General features: G+C 41.9%; 1 protein-coding gene across 1 annotated transcript; it reads left to right on the forward strand.

Annotated features, from left to right (window-relative positions):
* Positions 1-6,182: 6,182 nt before the first annotated feature.
* si:ch211-1a19.3 (uncharacterized) lies at positions 6,183-23,652 on the forward strand. Its single transcript, XM_057842314.1, has 5 exons — positions 6,183-6,624; positions 17,191-17,287; positions 17,344-17,497; positions 23,293-23,437; positions 23,503-23,652. Exons 1-4 carry the CDS (start codon positions 6,289-6,291, stop codon positions 23,435-23,437), a joined length of 732 nt encoding a protein of 243 aa, XP_057698297.1. The 5' UTR covers positions 6,183-6,288; the 3' UTR covers positions 23,503-23,652.
* The last annotated feature ends 441 nt before the right edge of the window (positions 23,653-24,093 follow it).

The following is a 24,093-nucleotide window of genomic DNA, read 5'->3' on the forward strand; positions in this document are numbered from 1 at the left end:
AGATCCAATGAGTTCAAAGTCCAAACTCCATTGGAAAATTGGTCGATTTAAGACTGGCTATGAGTACATAGCAGCCCTAAGAGTCAAAATGAATGCTATCGCCGTCAATGACAGCCAATAACTTCATTTATGGAATATAATACTGAAGCCGTTTGAACACTTAGAATGCTGTTAATTTGTTTTCAGGGCTGTAGAGTCAACAGGAAATGACCCAAACACGCCCCCAAATCAACAGGAAGTGACTTCATATCACAGGAATTGACTCCGAAATTAACAGGAAGTGACCTAATATAAACAGGAAGTGATCCAAAAATAACGCCAAATCAAAAAGAACCAACCTAATATCAACAGGAAGTGACCCTGAAATAAACAATGAAGTGACTTTCAACAAATATCCCCAAATCAGTAGGAAGTGATCCAATATCAACAGGAAGTGACCCAAAATGCTCCCAAATTAACAGTAAGAGACCCGTTATCAACCGGAAGTGATCCTGAAATCAACAGGAAGTGACCTAATATCAACAGGAAGTGGTCTGATATCAACAGGAAGTTATCCTAAAATCAACAGGAAGTGACCCCGAAATCCATCAACAGGAAGTGACCACAAGATGCCCCCAAATCAACAGGAAGTGACCTGTTGTCAATAGGAAGTGACCCCGGAATCAACAGGAAGTGACCTGATACCAATAGGAAGTGACTCGGAAATCAACAGGAAATGACCTTGAAATGCCCCAAAGCCAAAAGAAAGTGACCCGATATCCACAGGAAATGACCCCGAAACAGGAGGTGAACCTGAAATCCATCAACAGGAAGTGACCCAAGAAGATGCACCCAAATCAACAGGAAGTGATTAACAAAATCACCCCAAATCAACAGGAATTGGTTTGACATCAACAGGAAGTGGCCCTAAAAATAAATGGAAAATGACCTGATATCAACAGGAAATGACCCCAAAATCAACAGGAAGTGACCCAATATTCACAGCAAGTGACCCCGAAACGCCCCCAGATCAACAGGACCTGATATCAATAGGAAGTGACTCGGAAACGCCCGCAAATCCAAAGAAAATTATCTTGAAATGCCCCAAAGTCAAAAGAACGTGACCCGATATCTACAGGAAATGACCCTGAAACACCTCGAGATCAACAGGAAATGAACCCGAAATCCATCAACTGGAAGTGTCCCCAAGACGCCCCCAAATCAACAGGAAGTGACCTAATGTCAACAGGAATTGATTGAAAAATGACCCAAAATCAACAGGAAGTGGTCTGATCTCAACAGAAAGTGACCCTAAAATAAATGAAAAGTGACCTGATATCAGCAGGAAGTGACCCCGAAATCAAAAGTGATCTGACATCAATAGGGAGTGACTCATAGAATGCTCCGAAATCAAAAGAAAGTTACCCGATATCCACAGGAAGTGACCCCGAAATGCCCCCAGATCAATAGGAAGTGAACCCGAAATCCAGTTACCCTAAAATCAAAGTGGAAGTGACCTGATGTCAACAGGGAGTGACCCCAAAACGCCCCGAAATCACCAGGAAGTGATCTGATGTCAACAGGAAGTTTTTAAAAAATGACCCAAAATCAACAGGAAGCGACCGGATAACATTAATAAGTGACCCTGAAATCAACAGGAAGTGACCTGATATCAACAAGAAGTGACGCAATATCAACAGGAAGTGACCTGTTGTCAACAGGAAGTTACCCCCGAATCAACAGGAAGTGACCTGAAAAATCCATCAACAGGAAATGACCCAAAATCAACGGGAAGTACATTGATATCAACAGGAAGTGACCCTAAATCAATGGAAAGTCACCTCATATCGTCAGGAAGTGACCACGAAATCAACAGGAAGTGACCTGATATCAATAAGAAGTGATACAAAAATGACCTCCAAATCAACAGGAAGTGACCCCGAAATCAAAACAAAGTAACCCGATATCCATAGGAAGTGACCCCGAAACGCCCCCAAATCAATAGGAAGTGACCCAATATCACCAGGAAGTGATTAAAAGATGACCCAAAATCAATAGGAAGTGGTTTGATATCAACAGGAAGTGACACTTAAAATCAACAGGAAGTGACCTGACATCAACAGGAAGTGACTTACCTGCCAAAGCAAAGCTCCCATGGCAATTTCTCCAGGATTGCATTTTTCAGTGCAGCCACACGAGGGCGCCAGAGTGACGTCACTTGCCCTGCCTAACCTGACCTAATCAAATCTTCCTTTTACACTTGAGAAAGAATTCTTTTATAAGCCTTGAATCTTCTCTAAAAATCCCTACAAACAAATTGTCGTTGCCTTGGTAGCATCAACACACTTAAACAAACTTGGTCGAATTAAAAAAAAAAGAAAAAAAAAACATTTTTCCACTTATTGCCTCCGAGGAAGGAATGTCAAACGACTGCCTGCCAAATAGTTTCACTCCCAGCAGCTCAGGTCAGATGGTTCATGCTCAAGAGCGAACGAGCACACGCATGCACATTCGCACATACGTGTAGGGGTGCCGGAGCGCCATTCTTCATCGACGACGAACGCGTCGCAAATTGAATCCACGGCTATTTTGAGAGAAATCGATTAGAAACATCGTGGACATGAAAATGATCAGCTACCCGACCAAGATGGCCACCCTGAGGCCATCTTGGTAGGGGCATTGAAAGCTCTTTTCATGCTTCTGCCATCAAATGAAATCGTTAGTAGACGTCCAATCTGTTTGAAGTAGGAGGGACGGATTGGACGTCTATCGCTGTCAATGGCAGACAATGAGTTGATTTTTCTTATCAATTCCAATTGTATTTTTATATTATTTTTTGTTAAGACTATGCTGATGTTTGATGGTGTTGCACATTTACGGGTCCCTTCCTGTTGATTTTGTGTCACTTCCTGTTGATATTGCGGCATTCCAGAATCACTTCCTGTTCATTTTGGGTCACTTCCTGTTCATTTCAGGTCGCTTCCTGTTTATTTTGGGTCATTCCTTGTTTATTTTGGGTCACTCCTTGTTTATTTTGTGTGCATTCCAGAATCACTTCCTGTTGATTTTGAGCCACTTGCTGTAGATCTTGGGTCATTCCAGGATCACGTCCTGTTCATTTCAGGTCACTTCCTGTTGGTTTTGGGTCACTACTTGTTGATTTAGGCGTATTCCTGGATCTCTATCTCTTCATTTCAGGTCACTTCCTGTTCATTTTGGGTCACTTGCTGTTCATTTCTGGTCACTTCCTGTTGATTTTGGGTCACTTCCTATTGATTTTGAGTCATTCCAGGAACTTCCTGTTCATTTCAGGTCACTTCCTGTTGATTTTGGGTCACTTCCCGTTGATATTGCGGAATTTCCAAATTCACCTTCTGTTGATTTGGGGGCATTCCAGGGTCACTTCCTGTTCAATTCGGGGCACTTCCTGTTTGTTTTGGGTCACTTTTTGTTGGTTTTAGGGCATTCCAAGATCACTTCCTGTTGAGTTTGGGTCACTTCCATGTTGATTTTGGGGCATTCCAGAGTCACTTCCTGTTCAGTTCCAGTTGGGTCACTTCCTGTTCATTTCAGGTCGCTTCCTGTTTATTTTGGGTCATTCCTTGTTTATTTTGGGTCACTCCTTGTTTATTTTGTGGGCATTCCAGAATCACTTCCTGTTGATTTTGGGCCACTTGCTGTAGATCGTGGGTCATTCCAGGATCACTTCCTGTTCATTTCAGGTCACTTCCTGTTGGTTTTGGGTCACTACTTGTTGATTTAGGGGTATTCCTGGATCTCTATCTCTTCATTTCAGGTCACTTCCTGTTCATTTTGGGTCACTTGCTGTTCATTTCTGGTCACTTCCTGTTGATTTTGGGTCACTTCCTATTGATTTTGAGTCATTCCAGGAACTTCCTGTTCATTTCAGGTCGCTTCCTGTTGATTTTGGGTCACTTCCCGTTGATATTGTGGAATTTCCAAATTCACCTTCTGTTGATTTGGGGGCATTCCAGGGTCACTTCCTGTTCAATTCAGGGCACTTCCTGTTTGTTTTGGGTCACTTTTTGTTGGTTTTAGGGCATTCCAAGATCACTTCCTGTTGAGTTTGGGTCACTTCCATGTTGATTTTGGGGCATTCCAGAGTCACTTCCTGTTCAGTTCCAGTTGGGTCACTTCCTGTTGATTTTAGGTAACTTCTTGTTGATTTTGGGGTATTCTTGGATCTTTTCCTGTTCATGTTAGGTCACTTCCTATTTATTTTGGGTCACTTCCTCTTCATTTCTGGTCACTTCCTGTTGATTTTGGGTCACTTCCTGATGATTTTGGGGTATACCAGGATAACTTCCTGTTCATTTCAGGTCGCTTCCTATTTTGGGTCACTTCCAGTTGATATTGGGGAACTCCAGAATTTTTGGGGCATTCCAGAGTCACTTCCTGTTCAGTTTTGGGCACTTCCTGTTGATTTTGGGTCACTTTCTATTGCTTTTAGGGCATTCCAAGATCACTTCCTGTTGATTTTGGGTCACTTCCATGTTGATTTTGGGACATTCCAGGGTCACTTTCTGTTCAGTTCAGGTTGGGTCACTTCCTGTTGATTTTGGGGTATTCCTGAATCTCTTCCTGTCAACTTCAGGTCACTTCCTGTTGATTTTTGGTCACTTATTGCTGGTTTTGGGGCATTCTGAGATCATTTCCTGTTGATTTTGGGGCGAGTCACTTCCCGTTCAGTTCAGTTTGGGTCACTTGTTGATTTTGGGGTATTCCTGGATCTATTCCTGTTCATTTCAGGTCACTTCCTATTCATTTTGGGTCACTTCCTGTTCATTTTTTTGTCACTTCCTATATATTTTGGGTTATTCCGGGAACTTCCTGTTCATTTCAGGTCTTTTCCTGTTGATTTTGGGTCACTTCCTATTGATTTTGGGTCATTCCAGGAACTTCCTGTTCATTTCAGGTCACGTCCCGTTCAGTTTGAGTCACTTCCTGTTGATATTGCGGCATTCCAGGATCACTTCCTATTGATTTTGCGGCATTCCAGATACACTCCCTGTGCAGTTCAGGTCACTTCCTGGTGATTTTGCGTCAGCTATTGTTGGTTTTGGGGCATTCCGAGATCACTTCCTGTTCATTTAGGGTCACTTCCTGTGACTTTGGGCGTCCGTTCTCGTTGATTTTAGGGTGTTCGTGAATCTCTTACTGTTCATTTCAGGTCACTCCCTGTTCATTTTGGGTCACTTCCTGTACATATCAGGTCGCTTCCTGTAGATTTTGGGTCACTTCCTATTAATTTTGGGTCATTCCAGGAACTTCCTGTTCATTTCAGGTCACTTCCTGTTGATTTTGGGTCACTTCCAGTTGATATTGGGGAATTCCAGAATCACTTCCTGTTGACTTTGGGGCATTCCAGAGTCACTTCCTGTTCAGTTCTGGCCACTTCCTGTTCATTACCTGTTGATTTTGGAGAATTCTGAGCTCACTTCCTGTTCACTTCAGGTCACACTGCCTGTTCATTTTGGTTTACGTTCTGTTCCTTTTAGGGGATTTCAGGATCATTTCCTATTCATTTCAGGTCATTCATTCATTCATTCGTTGCCATCCCCGCCCACTTCAAACGGATTGGACGCTCTTGGCTGTCAGTGGTAACCAATGCCAATCGACGAGTTCATTTCAGGGCATTTCACGTCATTTCCTGTTGATTTTTTAGTCACTTCCTTTTCCTTTTGCGCATTTCCAGGTCACTTCCTGCTGATTTTGTGTTGCTGAAAACATCAAGAATGTCCTCGAATGAATATGAAAGTGACTCGAAATGAACAGGAAGTAACCTTTAACGGCCCTAAAATGGTCAGGAAGTGACCTGTAAATACTAGCTGCGAATGCTCTGGTGTCAGTGCCACTGACGGTGATAGACGTCCAATCAGTCAAAACAGAATTGGCCATTAAGTGAGCTAACGTATAGACACTATTTTAATGCAAGATTTTGCTAGCAACCCGTTGGTTGCTATTTTTTTCAGCAGTGACACCTTTTTAAACCGATATATCGATTCTTGGCGGCAGCATATCGATAAACCTTTGAGCTGTACATCAACTTTTTGATGGTCACACCCCTATACTCGGAATAATATCTACAGGAGCCAAAAAATGGTATCCGTGCAACAATGAGGTGCTTGATTGTTTCCCTATATTTGGGAAGTCGACACGTGCACGTGCAGGGAAAGTTTTGCGCGCACGCAAGGCAGGACGGAAAGTAGGTGGGTGGGGGAGGAAGGGTGTGGCATATACCCGCTCGGGTCCAGTCGAGTCCAGCGGTAGCAGCTCCTCGCACGCACGATGACGGCGGCGGCGTCGCAGTCGACCAAGATGGGCGTCGGAACCAAGGTGGCGCTGGCCCTTCTTTCCCTGTGGTCCCTGGTCTCCCTGGTGGTCATCGTCACGTGGTCCACGTCCCCGGACCTGCAGAGCTCGGCGCGCTGCCGCCAGGAGCTGCGCGATAGCCGCGAGAAGACGCTGGGCGCTCAGGCGCTCTGGGCCCAGGACAAGGACGAGCTGGAGGAGCGGCTCCGGCGCGCCAACGAGAGACACGCGCGCGAGGAGGCAGCGCTCGACCTGCTCGCGCGAAGCCTGGAACACGCCAACCTCACCTTGGACGAGTGCCAGCAGCGACAGGTAACGCTACTGTACAATTTTGGGCCGAGACGGACGCGCGCGCGCGTAATGTGCACCCGCGGGTTAGGGTTACCACCTCTAAAAATATAGGTCTGGATCGTCAACAACATGAAAACACTCTCCAAAATACCATAAACTTTACAACGATACTCTTCAAAATACTGCTTTAAAGTCATTTAACTGCTCTAAATACTCTTGTATCTACACCTTAAAACTCCCCAAAATACTCCATAAACGTCTCAAGTACTCCACCTTTTACAAAGTTACCTAAACAGTCTTAATAATCCAGCTCTTATTGGTTCATGTATGTTATGGCCGTTAGATTTCTTGTGGTTTATTTTCCCTAAACAAGCTAACTCACCGGCTGCTATTGACGGTGCTGGGAACTTGGGAAGGGAGAATGAACAACAGTCTGGCGCCATCGATAACATGAAAATATCTGCATTCCAAGCCAGTCCTCACTGTATAAGTCAGTGCTTCTCAATTATTTTCTGTTACGCCCCCCCAAGGAAGACGTAAATGTTTCGCGCCCCCCCCAAACTCTCTGCCGCAACTAGATAGTATCATTTGTCTATAAAATTACTATTATAAATACGCATCTGCCTAACATTGTGTCCTTTTTTTTCTAATAAAGAAAAAAAGTAACATAGAATACTTATAATAAAGTATAACTTTATTAACATTGTTTTGTTTGTAACAGAAAAGATTTGACGCGCATCAATTTGCCTGAATTGAAAAAAAAAAGTCACATCCAAACTGTAAAAAATACACTCAAGGTACATTTTGACCATTTGATACAGAAAAATAGAATGTAATAAAATCAGTAAATAATAACAAATTCAAATTGATTAGAAACATTCACTCATGAGGACAATATGCCAAAAAATTGGACCGAAAAAAACAAAACTGAATAAAAGAAAAAAAGTGTCCTTGAACAGAAGGACAGTTTTTATTTTTGCTGCTCACAGTATTTACCTCCTTTGCAATGGTGTGGAGTTATTTTGCAATGAGCATGCTAACAATGCTCACTGGTTTACTGATATAACACTGACAAAGCGGGACGATTGTTGGCAATATTCGGCACGTTTTCACTGAAAAACAATCAAGCGGCTTATCAATGAGATTGGGGTCTAATGTCTTTAAGTGGCGTCTGAATTGATTTGGCTTCTGGCTGTCTGCTATAATTATTTTTAGACACAGTAAACAGTGGTCTTTCCTCATTACCCACTGTATTAAGTCAAAGCTAAAAGGCAAACGGCACGAAAAAAAGCGCATTCTCGGCGGCCGAGGTAAAACCGTAGGTGAGGGCCGAAAATGGCACTTCTCGGGCAGTGACGTGAGAACCGGACAGGACAGTGGGTCCCTGCGTGAGTGAGTCCGGTCGGAAAACGGCTTTCGAAAACGGCGGCGGCGGCACACTGCTCTTCATATCTGTTTTCTGTGTGTGCTGAGTGCTCTTCCTTAGTTCAAAAATACTGCGAGCACTCTGAAAATGAGAGCGCCACTGCCACCCACTGAGTGGATGTGCAAGTACACTTTATTCCAGTACGGCAAAAAAAAAAAAAACATGTTCCCCGAGGTCACAATCGCCCCCCCTGGCATCGCTATGCACCCCCCCAACCAGGGGGGCGCACCCCACTATTTGAGAAGTACTGGTATAAGTGAATTGGATGTCTATTGTTGTCAATGGAAGCCATATAGGGCTCATTTTGGATCACTTCCTAGTCGTTTTAGGATACTTATGTGTCACTTCCTGTCCATTTTGGGGTATCTCCCGGCCACTTCCTGTAGATTTTGGATCATTTCCTGTAGATTTTAAGACATTTCAGGATCACTTCCTGTTCATTTTGGGTCACTTCCTGTTTATTTTAGGATATATATGGGCCACTTCCTATACATTTTGGATGATTTCCTGTTGATTTTAAGGCATTTCCGGGCAACTTCCTGTTCATTGGTCACTTCCTGTTGATTTTGGGATATTCCAGGATCACTTCCTGTTGATTTTGGGGCATTTCAGGATCACTTCCTGTTCATTTTGGGTCACTTGCTGTTGATTTTAGGATATATCTGGGCCACTTCCTATACATTTTGGATTATGTCCTGTTGATTTTAAGGCATTTCCGGGCCACCTCCTGTTCATTGGTCACTTCCTGTTGATTTGGGGGTATTTCAGGTTCACTTCCTGTTCATTTCAGGTCTTTTCCCGTTTATTTCGGGGTATCTCCTGTTGATTTTGGGGGTATTCCAGGTCATTTCCTCTTGATTTATGTTCACTTACTGTTGAGTTTAGGTTGCTTCCTGTTCATTTTCATTTACAAGTATGTGTTTAAAAAAAATGCAAACACAAAAACCCCTAACCCTAAAATTGGCAAATTAATAATTCCAATTAACTTATTATAATTATCATTATTAATATTAAGATTATTATTAATAATAATAATTATCATCAATTATTCAGATTGATATTATTGAAGAAAAAAAAATACATTTGAATAAAAGAAAAAAGGGAAAATAAAAAAAATTGTAAAAACTATAAAACATACAGTAAATATTGAATAACAAAAATTAAATTAAATTAAAAATACATTGAAAAAATAATAAAAACAAATCAAATCAAAATGTTAATAATGTTAATAATAAAAAATGAATTTAGAAATAAATCAGGTATAAATAAAACTTGAAACTGCATTTTGGGTGGCATTTCAGGGTCGTCACCTGTTGATATTTTGACGTACATGGCTGTCGATGGCATTGACTTACATATGTGTCAATGGACTCCAAGTACATTGGCATCAGTGCAATTGACATACATGGCCGTCAATGGCATCTATGTGCATGGGTGTCAGTTATGTTTGTCCATATTTCCCATTCATTTCAATGAAAACGCCATTGGAAATGAATGGGAAATATGGACAAACATAACTGTTAATGGCATCAACTTACATATGCGTCAATGGAATCCAAGTACTTTGCCATCAGTAGACTCGACATACATGGCAGTCAATGGCATGGACGTACATCGGTGTTAATGGCATGAACATACGTGACTGTCAATGCCATGGACGTACATTGCCGTCAATTGCATGGACGTACATTGGTGTTAATGACATTGTTGTACGTGGCCATAAATCGGTGTCTAAGGCATGGATGTAGATGACCGTCAATGGCAACGACTTAAATATGTGTCAATGGAATTCTAGTACTTTGGCATCAGTAGAATCGAAATACATGGCAGTCAATGGCAAGGACGTACATTGCCGTTCATGGCATGGATGTACAGTGGTTTTAATGGCATTGTCATACATGGCCGTACATCGCTGTCTAAGGCATGAACGTACATGATTGCCAATGGCATCGACTTACATTTGCGTCAATGGAATCCAAGTACTTTGGTATCAATTCAATCGGCCTTCATGGCTGTCAATGGCATGTACGTACATTGGTTTTAATAGCATTGTCGTACATGGCCGTATATCGTTGTCTAAGGCATGGACGTACATGACCATCAATGGCATTGACTTCAATGGAATCCACGTATTTTGGCATTTATAGAATCGACGTACATGGCCGTCAATAGCATGAATGTACATTGGTGTTAATGGCATTGTTGTACATGGCCGTACATCGGTGTCTAAGGCATGGACGTGCATGACTGTCAACGGCATCGATTTACATATTTATCAATGTAATTTGGCGTCTATAGAATCGACGTACATGGTCCTCAATGGCATGGAGGTACATTGCTGTCAATGGCATGGACGTACATTGGTGTTAATGGCATTGTTGTACATGGCCGTACATCGGCGTCTAAGGCATGGACATACATGACTGTCAATGGCATCGACTATATATGTGTCAATGGAATGCAAGTATTATGGCATTTATAGAATCGACATACATTAGTGTCAATGGCATGGATGTACACTGGTGTTAATAGTATTGTCGAACATGGCCGTACATCGTTGTCTAAAGCATGGACGTACATGACCGTCAATGGCATTGACTTACATATGTTTCAATGGACTCCAAGTATTTTGGCATTTATAGAATTGATGTACATGGCCGTCAATAGCATGGATGTACATTGGCGTTAATGGCATTGTCGTACATGGCCGTACATCGGTGTCTAAGGAATGGACGTACATGACCATCAATGGCATCGACTTACATATGCTTCAATGGAATCCAAGTATTTTGGCATTAATAGAAACGACGTACATGGCCCTTAAGGGCATGGACGGACATTGCCGTCAATCAGGGCCGGCCCAAGTCATTTGTGGGCCCTAAGCAAAATAATGCCAAGGGGCCCATATTTTTGGCCAACCATTTCGTCACAGTGTACTGTGAAACCCATACATGCTATCCAATCCATACGTCCATATTTTGAATATTAATCATATTTTGTTGCACTGCATACTTCAAACTTCTCACCCCAAATGACATGTAATGACAAGAAAATGGACGTTTGCATGGATAAACGGCAATGTGCGCCACATTATTCACGATGCTCTATTAACAATGTATAAAATGAAGTTACCAGATTGGGGGCCCCCTAGTGGTCAGGGGCCCTAAGCAGCTGCATAGTCTGTGTATAGGCTGGGCCGGCCTTGCCGTCAATGGTATGGCCGTACATTGGTGTCAATAGCATGGACGTACATGGCTGACAACAGCATGGCCAGTTGAATGTCAATAGGCTATAATGCTAAGTGAGTGCAGATGACTGGAAAACTACGGCAAATGTGATCAGGAAGACAGGTAGGACAGTCCTTGATGTGCCACCTGCAAGGAAAGGAGACTTGGTGGTAGAATGAGGAGATGAAAGAGGTTAGCTTAGAAGAAAGTGGACATTTAAAGGACTGAAGAAAGAGGGAAATGCGACGTAAAGTGAAAGTAGAAGTGGCTAAAGCCAAACAAGGGGCTTGTATGCTAGTAAAGAGCTCCCTGACTGATCTATACAAGTTGGCAAGGCAAAGACGTGCAGCAGGTTAAGCTAGTATAGGTATGGAAGTGTGTTGTCAGATACCAGTCACGTGATAAGGATTGAAAGCCTGTGGATAGCATGCTAGCAATAAATCTGCCACTCATTATGGTTGTGACATCAACTTCTAAGATTTTGGGAGTGGACGGGCCATAGCATCTAAGAAGGGAAGACTCATTAGGATCTACTTTCAATTCTATGTCACTTTTATTTTGGATGGATTCGTGCCCTGAATATACTCTGCTATCATTTTAAAGTCACTCGCCGTAGCATTCGTATCATACCAGGAAACAGAATCGGCAGATCCTACAAATCAAGTGACTGGAACGCTCTCATCCCCAAAAATGGGATCGGGAAAAAGCTCAATGCGAGCAAAATTGTGCTGGTTTGTTTTTGGAAAAAACATGTTCGCATGTAGCGCAGCGTTGACGTACACTTTGGCCCCACTGCTAGTTTTACATTCCCCCCTCGCTTTCCTTCCCTAAATAAACGAAAGAACGACACAACTTTTCCAGCCTTGGAAGAAGCCCGTGTTTGTGCCACGCCGTGAGTCACGCGCGTTCCAGAAGCGGCGGGCCCCCCCGCTTGGCCTTGCCCTCTCCCTTCCTGACGTGACTCACTTTCCTTCCTCAGAAGCCGAGCTAGCGTTAGCTTCGGAAAAAGGCCGTCGGACAGCGCCTCCTTGGCGTTTTCTTGCGCGATAAGGATCCCGTCGTCACGGTAACGGAGGAAAACAGCGTCTTCTAAAATTGGAAACTTTTCACTCCGTCTGCTTTTTGTCAGTGCCACTCTGGACCCAATCAGGACCAGAACCAGAACCGTAGCAGGAAAGAATGCAGTAGAAAATCCTCACCGTGGGCGCGTTATGCTAGCAGGCCATCAAATTAACTCGTTCACTGCCGCAGTCATGTTCGTTCTCACCCTTCCTGTCAAAATGGAATTGACGTCTATAGTGATGTTAATGGCTGGCAACCAATCAATAAACAAAGAAGTGACCCAAAAATGTCCCAAAATCCACAGGAAGTGACCTTTGAACCGGAAGTGGCCCAGAAATGCCCTAAAATCAACATGAAATGTACAGGAAGTGATTTGTAAGTACTTTAAAATGACCAAGAAGTAAGTTACCTGTTATCAACAGGAAGTGACCACAAAATGCCCCCAAATAAATAGGAAGTGGCCGCAGAATGCCCTTAAATCTAAATATCTTATATCTACACCTTAAATCTAAATCTAAAGTGACCAGATATTAACCGGAAGTGACCCCAAAATGCTGCAAATCAACAGTAGGTGACCCAGTAATGTCCTTAAATCTACAGACAGTAACACGATAGCGACAGGTAGTGACCCAGAAAAGCCCCAAATCCACAGGAAGTGACCCGATATCAATAGGAATTGACCCTAAAATGCCCCCAAATCCACAGCAAATTACCCCATATCAACAGGAAGTGACACCAAAATGCCCCTAATCCACAGGAAGTCACCTGATATCAATAAGAAAGGGAGCCCGAAACGCTCCAGATCAATAGGAAGTCATCCGATATCAACAGGAAGTGACCCTAAAATGCTCCAAATCAGCAGGAAGTGACCCGATATCTACAAGAAGGTACCCGATATCAGCAGGAAGGGACACCGAAATGCCCCGAATCAACAGGCAATCACGCGATATCAACAGGATGTGACCCCTAAATGCTTAAAACCAACAGGAAATCACCCAGCCAGTATTAACAGGAAAGGACTCTGAAATGTCTGAAATCAACAGGGAGTTACCCGATGTCAACAGGAAATCACCCAGTTTTAACAAGAAGGGACCCTGAAATAGCCCTAATCAACAGGAAGTGACCTGATATCAACAGAAAGTGACCCCGAAATGCCCCAAATCAACAGGAAATTACCCCATATCAACAGGGAGTGACCCCAAAATGCCCCCAATCAACAGGAAGTCACCTTATAATCTCCAAATCAACAGCAAATCACCCAATATCAACAGGAAGTGACCTCAAAATGCCTCCAAATCAAAAAGAAGGCACTCGATATCAACAGGAAGCGAACTGATAAATAGGAAGCGACTCTGAAATTTCCACATCAATAGGAAATGCCCGCAAATCAACAGGAAGTTACCCTATATCAACAGGAAGTGACCCCCTAAATGCCCCAAATCAACAGGAAATCACTCAGTTTTAACAAGAAGGGACCCTGAAATATCCCAAATAAAGAGGAAGTGACCCGATATCAACAGGAAGTGACCCCGAAATGCCTCAAATCAACAGGAAATTACCCCATATCAATAGGGAGTGACCCCAAAATGCTCCCAATCAACAGGAAGTCACCCTTTAATCCCCAAATCAACAGGAAATCACCCAATATCAACAGGGAGTGACCCTGAAATGCTCCAAATCAACAGAAAGTCAGTTGATATCAACAGGAAGTGACCAATATAGACAGGAAGTGCCCCTGATATGTCCACAAATCAATAGGAAATGACCAATATTAACAGGTAGTGACTTGAAAATGCCCCAAATCAACTGGAAATCACCCGATATCAACAAGAAGTCACCCTAAAATGCCCCAAATCTACAGGAAGGTGCTTGATATCAACAGGAAGTGACCCCAAAATGCCACCAAATCATCAGGAAGTCACCTGAAATCAACAGGAAGTGACCGGAAAATGCCCCAAATCAACTGGAAATCACCCGATATCAACAGGAAGTCACCCTAAAATGCCCCAAATCTACAGGAAGTCACTCAATATCAACAGGAAGTGACACTCAAATGCCCCAAATCAACAGGAAGGTGCTTGATATCAACAGGAAGTGACCCCAAAATGCCACCAAATCATCAGGAAGTCACCTGATATCAACAGGAAGTGACCGGAAAATGCCCCAAATCAACTGGAAATCACCCGATATCAACAGGAAGTCACCCTAAAATGCCCCAAATCTACAGGAAGTCACTCAATATCAATAGGAAGTGACACTGAAATGCCCCAAATCAACAGGGAGGTGCTTGATATCAACAGGAAGCGACCTGATATCAACAGGAAGTAACCCTGAAGTGTCCACAAATCAATTGGAAGTGACCCAATATCAACAGGAAGTGACCTCAGAATGCCTCCAAATCAAAAGGAAGGCACTCGATATCAACAGGAAGTGACCTGATAAACAGGAAGTGACCCCGAAATGTCCACAAATCAATAGGAAATGCCCCATATCAACAGGAAGTGACCTCAGAATGCCTCCAAATCAAAAGGAAGGACTCGATATCAACTGGAAGTGACCTTGAAATGTCCAAAAATCAATATGAAATTCCCCAAATCATCAGGAAGTCATCCAATATCATCAGGAAGTGACCTCAAAATGCCTCCAAATCAAAAGGAAGACCCTCGATATCAACAGGAAGCGAACTGATAGATAGGAAGCGACCCTGAAATGTGCTCAAATCAATAGGAAATGCCCCAAATCAACAGGAAGTGACCTCAAAATTGCCCCAAATCTACAGGAAGTCACTCAATATCAACAGGAAGTGACACTGAAATGCTCCAAATCAACAGGAAGGCGCTTGATATCAACAGGAAGTGACCCCAAAATGCCACCAAATCAACAGGAAGTTACCCGATATCAAGAGGAAGTGACCGGAAAATGCCCCAAATCAACTGGAAATCACCCGACATCAACAGGAAGTCACCCTAAAATGTCCCAAATCTACAGGAAGTCACTCAATATCAACAGGAAGTGACACTGAAATGCCCCAAATCAACAGGAAGGCACCTGATATCAACAGGAAGTGACCTGGTATCAACAGGAAGTGACCACAAAATGCCATTAAATCAACAGGAAGTGTCTCCAAAACCCCAAACCCTGAAGTGTCTATAAATCAATTGGAAGTGACCCAATATCATCAGGAAGTGACCTCATAATGCCTCCAAATCAAAAGGAAGGCACTCGATATCAACAGGAAGCGAAATGATAGATAGGAAGCGACCCTGAAATGTGCTCAAATCAATAGGAAATGCCCCAAATCAACAGGAAGTAACCTCAAAATTGCCCCAAATCTACAGGAAGTCACTCAATATCAACAGGAAGTGACACTGAAATGCTCCAAATCAACAGGAAGGCGCTTGATATCAACAGGAAGTGACCCCAAAATGCCACCAAATCAACAGGAAGTTACCTGATATCAAGAGGAAGTGACTGGAAAATGCCCCAAATCAACTGGAAATCACCCGACATCAACAGGAAGTCACCCTAAAATGTCCCAAATCTACAGGAAGTCACTCAATATCAACAGGAAGTGACACTGAAATGCCCCAAATCAACAGGAAGGCACCTGATATCAACAGGAAGTGACCTGGTATCAACAGGAAGTGACCACAAAATGCCATTAAATCAACAGGAAGTGTCTCCAAAACCCCAAACCCTGAAGTGTCTATAAATCAATTGGAAGTGACCCAATACCAACAGGAAGTGACCTCATAATGCCTCCAAATCAAAAGGAAGGCACTCGATATCAACAGATACAAACAGGAAGCAACCTTGAAATTACTCGATATCAACAGGAAGTGACCCAAAAATGCCACAAAATCAACAGGCAGTCACCCAAAAATTCCCCAAATTAACTGGAAATCACCCGATATCAACAGGAAGTCACCCCAAAATGCCCCAAATCTACAGGAAGTCACTCAATATCAACAGGAAGTGACACTGAAATGCCCCAAATAACACTGAGGCACCTGATATCAACAGAAAGTGACCTGGTATCAACAGGAAGTAACCCTGAAGTGTCCATAAATCAATTGGAGGTGACCCAATATCAACAGGAATTGACCTCAAAATGCCTCCAAATCAAAAGGAAGTCACCTGATATCAACAGGAAGTGACCTCAAAATGCCCCAAATCAACTGGAAATCACCCGATATCAACAGGAAATCACCCTAAAATGCCTCAAATCTACAGGAAGTCACTCAATATCAACAGGAAGTGACACTGAAATGCCCCAAATCAACAGGAAGGCACCTGATATCAACAGGAAGTGACCTGGTATCAACAGGAAGTAACCCTGAAGTGTCCATAAATCAATTGGATGTGACCCAATATCAACAGGAAGTGACCTCAAAATGCCTCCAAATCAAAAGGAAGGCACTCGATATCAACAGGAAGTGATCCTGAAATGCCCCAAATCAACAGGAAGTTACCCGATATCAACAAGTAGTGACCCCAAAATGCCCCCAAATCAACAGGAAGTCACCTGATATCAACAGGAAGTGACCCCGAAATGCCCTTAAATCTACAGGAAGTGTCTCCAAAACCCCAAAAATCAAATGGCTGCGTCTCAGGTGTTTACCTTCCACAGCAAAGCTATCAAAATTGCGTTTTCTTAGTTTTAGTGTTTAGTATAGGTCTTTTACTCCATTACTGAATTGCCTTAAGATAATTGTGTATCCTTTTCTGTCTACTAGACTTGCAGTCAAGGCTGGCTGTCCAAACCATTTGAAGCCGGAAGGTTGGCAGCGCTGCCATCCCTCCACCTTTAAATGGAATGGACGTCTACTCGTGATAAACTCATTTCAGCAAAAATGTTTTGTGGGCACACAGACGGTCCTTCTGGCCAACATCAGCACACTGCAGGAGGAGGCGGAGCTTCAGCGCCAGGCGCATCTCAACTTGACCGATCGGCTGCAGGGTCTAGAAAGTAAGTGGCTCTTCTCAACCGTCCTCGTCGTTTCTGACGCCGTCTTTGGTCTCCAGGCCACGCGGAGGCGCTGCAGCACAACCTGACGCAGAGCGGGCACCAAGCAGCGGTTTGCTCCAGCCTAAAGGCGGCCGCCGACAACCACGCCGCCGCCGCGCAGACTCAGACTCGCGCCTGCGAGGCCAACCTGGACTTCCTGCGCAAACAGCTGTGAGGACCGCCTTTAGCGTTAGCTTAGCTCACGCCGTACTTCAAGTGTACGTTACCTGACATCCGTCCGCACTGAAAGAAAGTATTCTTGTGCGATTCTATGGCACAAATATTTGCCAAATACTATCAAATGTACTTAAATACTCACTAAAAGTGACCTAAAGTTGACTGAAATACTTTTTAAAAGTGACCCGGCTACTTTTTATCTCAATAATCCAAGATATACAGGATTTAAAAACTCTCTCAAAGTGACCCAATATTTTTAAATGTACTGAAATACTCTGTAAAAGGGACTTTTATACTTTTAAGTCTACTTAAATTCTAGCTAAAAGTGAGCCCAATGCTTTGAATTGTACTTAAAGCAACACTTTTCAGTTTGGTCGACTTTAGCGACGCTGGTGGACAAAAGCGGTAGTGTTTTGCTTTACGACTGCGTTTCCCATGAGGAATAAAACAAAATATCAATCTCCCGGTCGCCTGAAGATGAATTAAACAACATTTTTGTTTCCAGCAGCTGTGTGAAGGATGACTAGTAATAAGGTAATAAATCCAGTTTTGGCTATACAATAGCATGTATTAGCAACCATGTGGCTTAGTGTGGCTCACTCCCCCACCTCAGCAGTCAGGATATTTTTTTTTCTTTTTGGGCTGTCAAACGATTAAAATGTTTTAATCGAGTTAATTACAGCTTAAGAATTAATTCATCGTAATTAATCGCAATTAATCGCAATTCAAACCATCTCTAAAATATGCCATATTTTTCTGTAAATTATTGTTGGAATGGAACGATAAGACACAAGATTGATATGTACATTCAACATACGGTACATACTGTAAGTACTGTATTTGTTCATTATAACAATAAATCAACAAGATGGCATTAACATTATTAACATTCTGTTAAAGCGACCCATGGATAGAAAGACTTGTAGTTCTTAAAAGATAAATGTTAGTACAAGTTATAGAAATTTTGTATTAAAACCCCTCTTAATGTTTTCGTTTTAATAAAATTTGTAAAATGTTCAATCAAAAGTAGAGTTAATATAATAATAATAAGAATAAAAATAACAATAATAAAAATATAGTGACCAAAAGTTTTTGCATAGCTATTTTGATATGGAATGCCAGTTCATTTTGCATTGTTGTTTAACTGTGTGTCAGAATAAGGCCTCATTACTATAGACTGAAGTGCTTTTCTTTTTGTGAACATTATTTTTTTTGGGAGAGATAGGAATATTATTTTTCTTGTGCTTTCACTAAACGATACTTATGTTTGTTGTGAAGGAGTTGCCGAAGCTTATGCGGTCCAAAGAACGCCTGTGTCCACTCGCCTTTACTGTATAACATACCTGTACATATCTTACCCAAAATACAACAAGAGACACATAATTGCCACTAAAAGAAAGAAAACTTCTGAAATATGTGTGGAGCACAAATAGCAATTTGCATTGCATTGTGAATACAGCATGAACGTCTCTCAACTACTAATTCTCCCACGTTTAGAAGAAATAACATGAGTATGGAACGGCGCTGCCCCCAAGCGGCCGGTGGCATTCTCTTCACTCTTAATGTCCATAAACGGCCTCATTGTAATCTGTTTGAGGCAATGTGCGAGCGGGTCATTTAGTGCATGCGTTAATTGCGTCGAATATTTTAACGTGATTAATTTTAAAAATTAATTAACGCCCGTTAACGCAATAATTTTGACAGCCCTCATTTTTTTTGTGTGTGGCAGGGTGACTGCCACCCTCCTCAAAGGTAATTAGTGCCGGTGAAATTGATACAGACCCCTTAAGATATAAAAGAGGTGTCATTCAACTAGTTAACCAGTTTGGCTTTAAATACTCACTAAACGTGACATAAAGTCACTCAAAATACTTTTTAAAAGTGACGCAGGTACATTTTATCTCAATAATCCAAAACATATTCAAGTACTCTCTCACATTGACTCAATGCTATTAACTGGACTAAAATACAGTGCCTTGCAAAAGTATTCAGCCCCCTTGAACCTTGCAACCTTTTGCCACATTTCAGGCTTCAAACATAAAGATATGAAATTTAATTTTTTTGTCAAGAATCAACAACAAGTGGGACACAATTGTGAAGTGGAACAACATTTATTGGATAATCTAAACTTTTTTAACAAATAAAAAACTGAAAAGTGGGGCGTGCAATATTATTCGGCCCCTTTACTTCCAGTGCAGCAAACTGATAAATAGAATCCACCTGTGTGTAATCAAGTCTCCGTATAAATGCACCTGCTCTGTGATAGTCTCAGGGTTCTGTTTAAAGTGCAGAGAGCATTATGAAAACCAAGGAACAGGTCCGAGATACTGTTGTGGAGAAGTTTAAAGCCGGATTTGGATACAAAAAGATTGCCCAAGCTTTAAACATCTCAAGGAGCACTATGCAAGCCATCATATTGAAATGGAAGGAGCATCAGACCACTGCAAATCTACCAAGACCCGGCCGTCCTTCCAAACTTTCTTCTCAAACAAGGAGAAAACTGATCAGGGATGCATCCAAGAGGCCCACGATCACTCTGGATGAACTGCAGAGATCTACAGCTGAGGTGGGAGAGTCTGTCCATAGGACAACAATCAGTCGTACACTGCACAAATCTGGCCTTTATGGAAGAATGGCAAGAAGAAAGCCATTTCTCAAAGATATCCATAAAAAGTCTCGTTTAAAGTTTGCCACAAGCCACCTGGGAGACACACCAAACATGTGGAAGAAGGTGCTCTGGTCAGATGAAACCAAAATTGAACTTTTTGGCCACAATGCAAAACGATATGTTTGGCGTAAAAGCAACACAGCTCATCACCCTGAGAACACCATCCCCACTGTCAAACATGGTGGTGGCAGCATCATGGTTTGGGCCTGCTTTTCTTCAGCAGGGACAGGGAAGATGGTTAAAATTGACGGGAAGATGGATGCAGCCAAATATAGGAACATTCTGGAAGAAAACCTGTTGGTATCTGCACAAGACCTGAGACTGGGATGGAGATTTATCTTCCAACAGGACAATGATCCAAAACATAAAGCCAAATCTACAATGGAATGGTTCAGAAATAAACGTATCCAGGTGTTAGAATGGCCAAGTCAAAGTCCAGACCTGAATCCAATGGAGAATCTGTGGAAAGAGCTGAAGACACTCTCCATCCAACCTGACTGAGCTGGAGCTGTTTTGCAAGGAAGAATGGGCAAGAATGTCAGTCTCTCGATGTGCAAAACTGATAGAAACATACCCCAAGTGACTTGCAGCTTTAATTGGAGCAAAAGGTGGCGCTACAAAGTATTAACGCAAGGGGGCCGAATAATATTGCACGCCCCACTTTTCAGTTTTTTATTTGTTAAAAAAGTTGAAATTATCCAATAAATTTAGTTCTACTTCACGATTGTGTCCCACTTGTTGTTGATTCTTGACAAAAAATTAAAATTTTATATCTTTATGTTTGAAGCCTGAAATGTGGCGATAGGTTGCAAGGTTCAACGGGGCCGAATACTTTTGCAAGGCACTGTACTCTCTAAAAGTGACCTTAATACTTTTAAGTCTACTAAAATACTAGCTAAAAGTGAGCCACTTTTAAATGTGCTGAGATTCCCTAAAAGCTATTCATAGATGCATTTAAATATTCCATCAAAGTATTCAAATACCTTTAACTACAGTTGTCTAAAAACTTGAAAAGGTATTGAAATAAAAAAATCCAGCCCAACCCGACCCAGGTCCGCAGGTGTTGAAGCGCAACCGTGCGCAGTGTCATCAATAAGTGTAATGACAATGGCACTGTGGCTAACCTCCCTAGATGTGGACGGAAAAGAAAAATGGACCAGAGATTTCAACCAAAGATTGTGCGGATGGATAAAGAACCTCAACTAACATCCAAACAAATTCAAGTTGTCCCGCAGTCCGAGGGTACAACAGTGTCAACCCGTAACTATCCGTCGGCGTCTGAATGAAAAGGGACTCCATTGTAGGATACCCAATAAGACCCCACTTCTGAAATAAAAAAGCCAGGCTGGAGTTTGCCAAAACTTACCTGAGCAAGCCAAAAAACGTTTTGGAAGAATGTTCTCTCTCAAATGAGACAAAAGTAGAGCTTTTGGGAAAATGCATCAACATAATGTTTACAGGAACAAAAAAAACAGGCCTTCAAAGAAAAGAACACGGTCCGGTTGCTTTGCTACCTCTGGTACTGGACTCCATGGCATTACGAAGTCTGAAGACTACCAACAAATTTTGCAGCATAATGCGTGAGAAAGCTGGGTCTCCCTCAGAGTTCATGGGTATTCCAGCAGGACAATAGCCCAAAAGCACTTCAAAAATGGTTTGAGAAAAAGCACTGGAGACTTCTAAAGTGGCCAGCAATGAAACCAGACCTGAATCGCATAGAACACCTGTGGAGAGATCTGAAAATGGCAGTTAGGAGAAGGCACCCTTCAAATCTCATAGACCTGGAGCAGTTGGCCAAAGAAGAACAGTCTTAAATTCCAGCAGAGCATTGCAAGAAACCCATTGATGGATACTGGAAGTGGTTGTTCACAGTTATTTTGTCTTTAGGTTGTCCTACCAAGTATTTGGCCGAGAGTGCCATTACTTTTGTCCGTCCCATTTTTGGAGTTTTATGTAAAATAATCATGATTTATTTATTTATTTTTCATTCTTTTTTGTGTTTTTTTTTTATTGCAAACAAAATAAATGAAGATATTACTACCAAAGCATTTGTAATTGCAATCATTTTCTGGTAGAAATTGAGCGTTATCTGATAGAATTGCAGGGGTGCCGATACTTTTGGCCAGCACTGTATATATATATATATATTTTTTTTTAAAATAAAAAAAAAATAAAAAAGCAAGAGAGAAACCCGACCTGACCCGAACATAATAATTGACATTTTGGGCCTTCGGGCCGGGTCGGGTTCAGACTCCTGCTTGGGCTTAAGATCTTACCTCTAATTTAAATACCCCTTAAAAGTGGCTCAAATATTATTAAGCCTTCCAAAATAGTTGCAAAATGTGACCGGAATACTTTTCCGCCTTCTAAAATACTTACTAAAAGTGACCCATATACTTTTAAATGTAATCTAAAAGTGACCCCAATACTTAAATAAAAAATACAAAGTATTTTCAAGTATATATTGTCTTGAAATACTCCTTAAAAGTAACCCAAATAGTTGAAAATATCCTAAACCACTCTCGAAATGTTTTCTAAATACTCCATGGAAAAAAATACTCTCTAAAAGTGACGCAAGTACTTTGAAATATGCTAAAACATTCTGTAAAACTTATCTAAATACTTCCAAATATATTGACATACTCCTTAAACCTGACTCAAATACTTTTGCATGTAAAAAAATACTCTCAAAAAAAGATGACTATTAACCCTTCTAAAAGACTTGCTAAAAGTGACCCGAATACTTCGAAATATCCTAAAGCACTCCCTAAAAGTAATCTAAATAGTTCAAAATGTATTAAAATACTCCTTAAAAGTGCTCCAATTACTTTTAAATGCAATGAAATGTTCTCTAAAAATAACCCAAATACTATTAAACATCCTAAAATACTTTCTAAAAGTGATTCAAATATTTTAAACATACTAAAACACTCCCAAAATGTTATCTGGCGGCCAGTGAAATGTGACGGGTTGCCGGGGAAACGCAGCGACACAAACGCCGGGTGTGGCTAGCGAGCGCGTGTCGCGGAACGTTCCGAAAATTCTGGCACTTATGTGACAAACATTTTCCGTTTGTTTCTCGTTTTGCTTGACACGCTTCTGCGTTTGTGTACGCCGGCAGGGTCAAGTGTCAGGATGCCGAGTCGGTAGCCCCGCCCCCTCCGCAGACCCAGAGCGAGCAGCCCTCCGAGTCCGGCTCCCGCTCGGCGGCGCCCTCCGCGGTCGCGCTGGTGGTAGTCCTCTGCGCCGGCCTTCTCGCCAGCTGAGTGAGTCGCACGACGATGACATCATCGAGAGAAGCGCATATTCCTGATGAAGTTTTTTTGCGTAGGGGCGCTCGACAAAGGCGAAAGAGCACTGAGGTCCGAGAAGAGGGCGGAGCCTGGAGGAGGGACCATACGACTGCTGTACAAAACAAACTCACACTCATTTTTCTGCCGGCAGAGGTCGCCGATTATCATCCAAAAGACCAGCTCAAGACGGTCGGACGCCCGCCGCGCAGTCGGCAATTGGCCGCGATAGGTCACATGACGAAAACTTGAAAGACTTGCGACGATTTGACAATCAGAAACTAGCAGAGGTGTGATAAATCACTACACGACACAAACAAATGGTGCATAAACCTTTCAGACACAAGGCAAAAAATGTGAAAAATTTAGTTTTTCATAATTAAAAAAAAATATTTTCTTAAGTTTTTTTATTGTCATTTTTGTTTTTAATTACTAAAAAGGTTTCAAACTTTACATTTTTTTATATTATTGTGCAATTATTAGGTTTATATAAAATTTAGAAAAACATTTAAAAATTTTTTTTTTAGTGATTTTTTTTCTTTTTAAAAAAATTAATTAATTAAATTGACACGAAAGATTTTTTTAAAACACTGAATGATTTTAGTTTTTAAACATTTTAGAGAAAAAAAATC

This window comes from Corythoichthys intestinalis, chromosome 7, assembly GCF_030265065.1.
Source record: "Corythoichthys intestinalis isolate RoL2023-P3 chromosome 7, ASM3026506v1, whole genome shotgun sequence".
Taxonomy (NCBI): Eukaryota; Metazoa; Chordata; class Actinopteri; order Syngnathiformes; family Syngnathidae; genus Corythoichthys; species Corythoichthys intestinalis.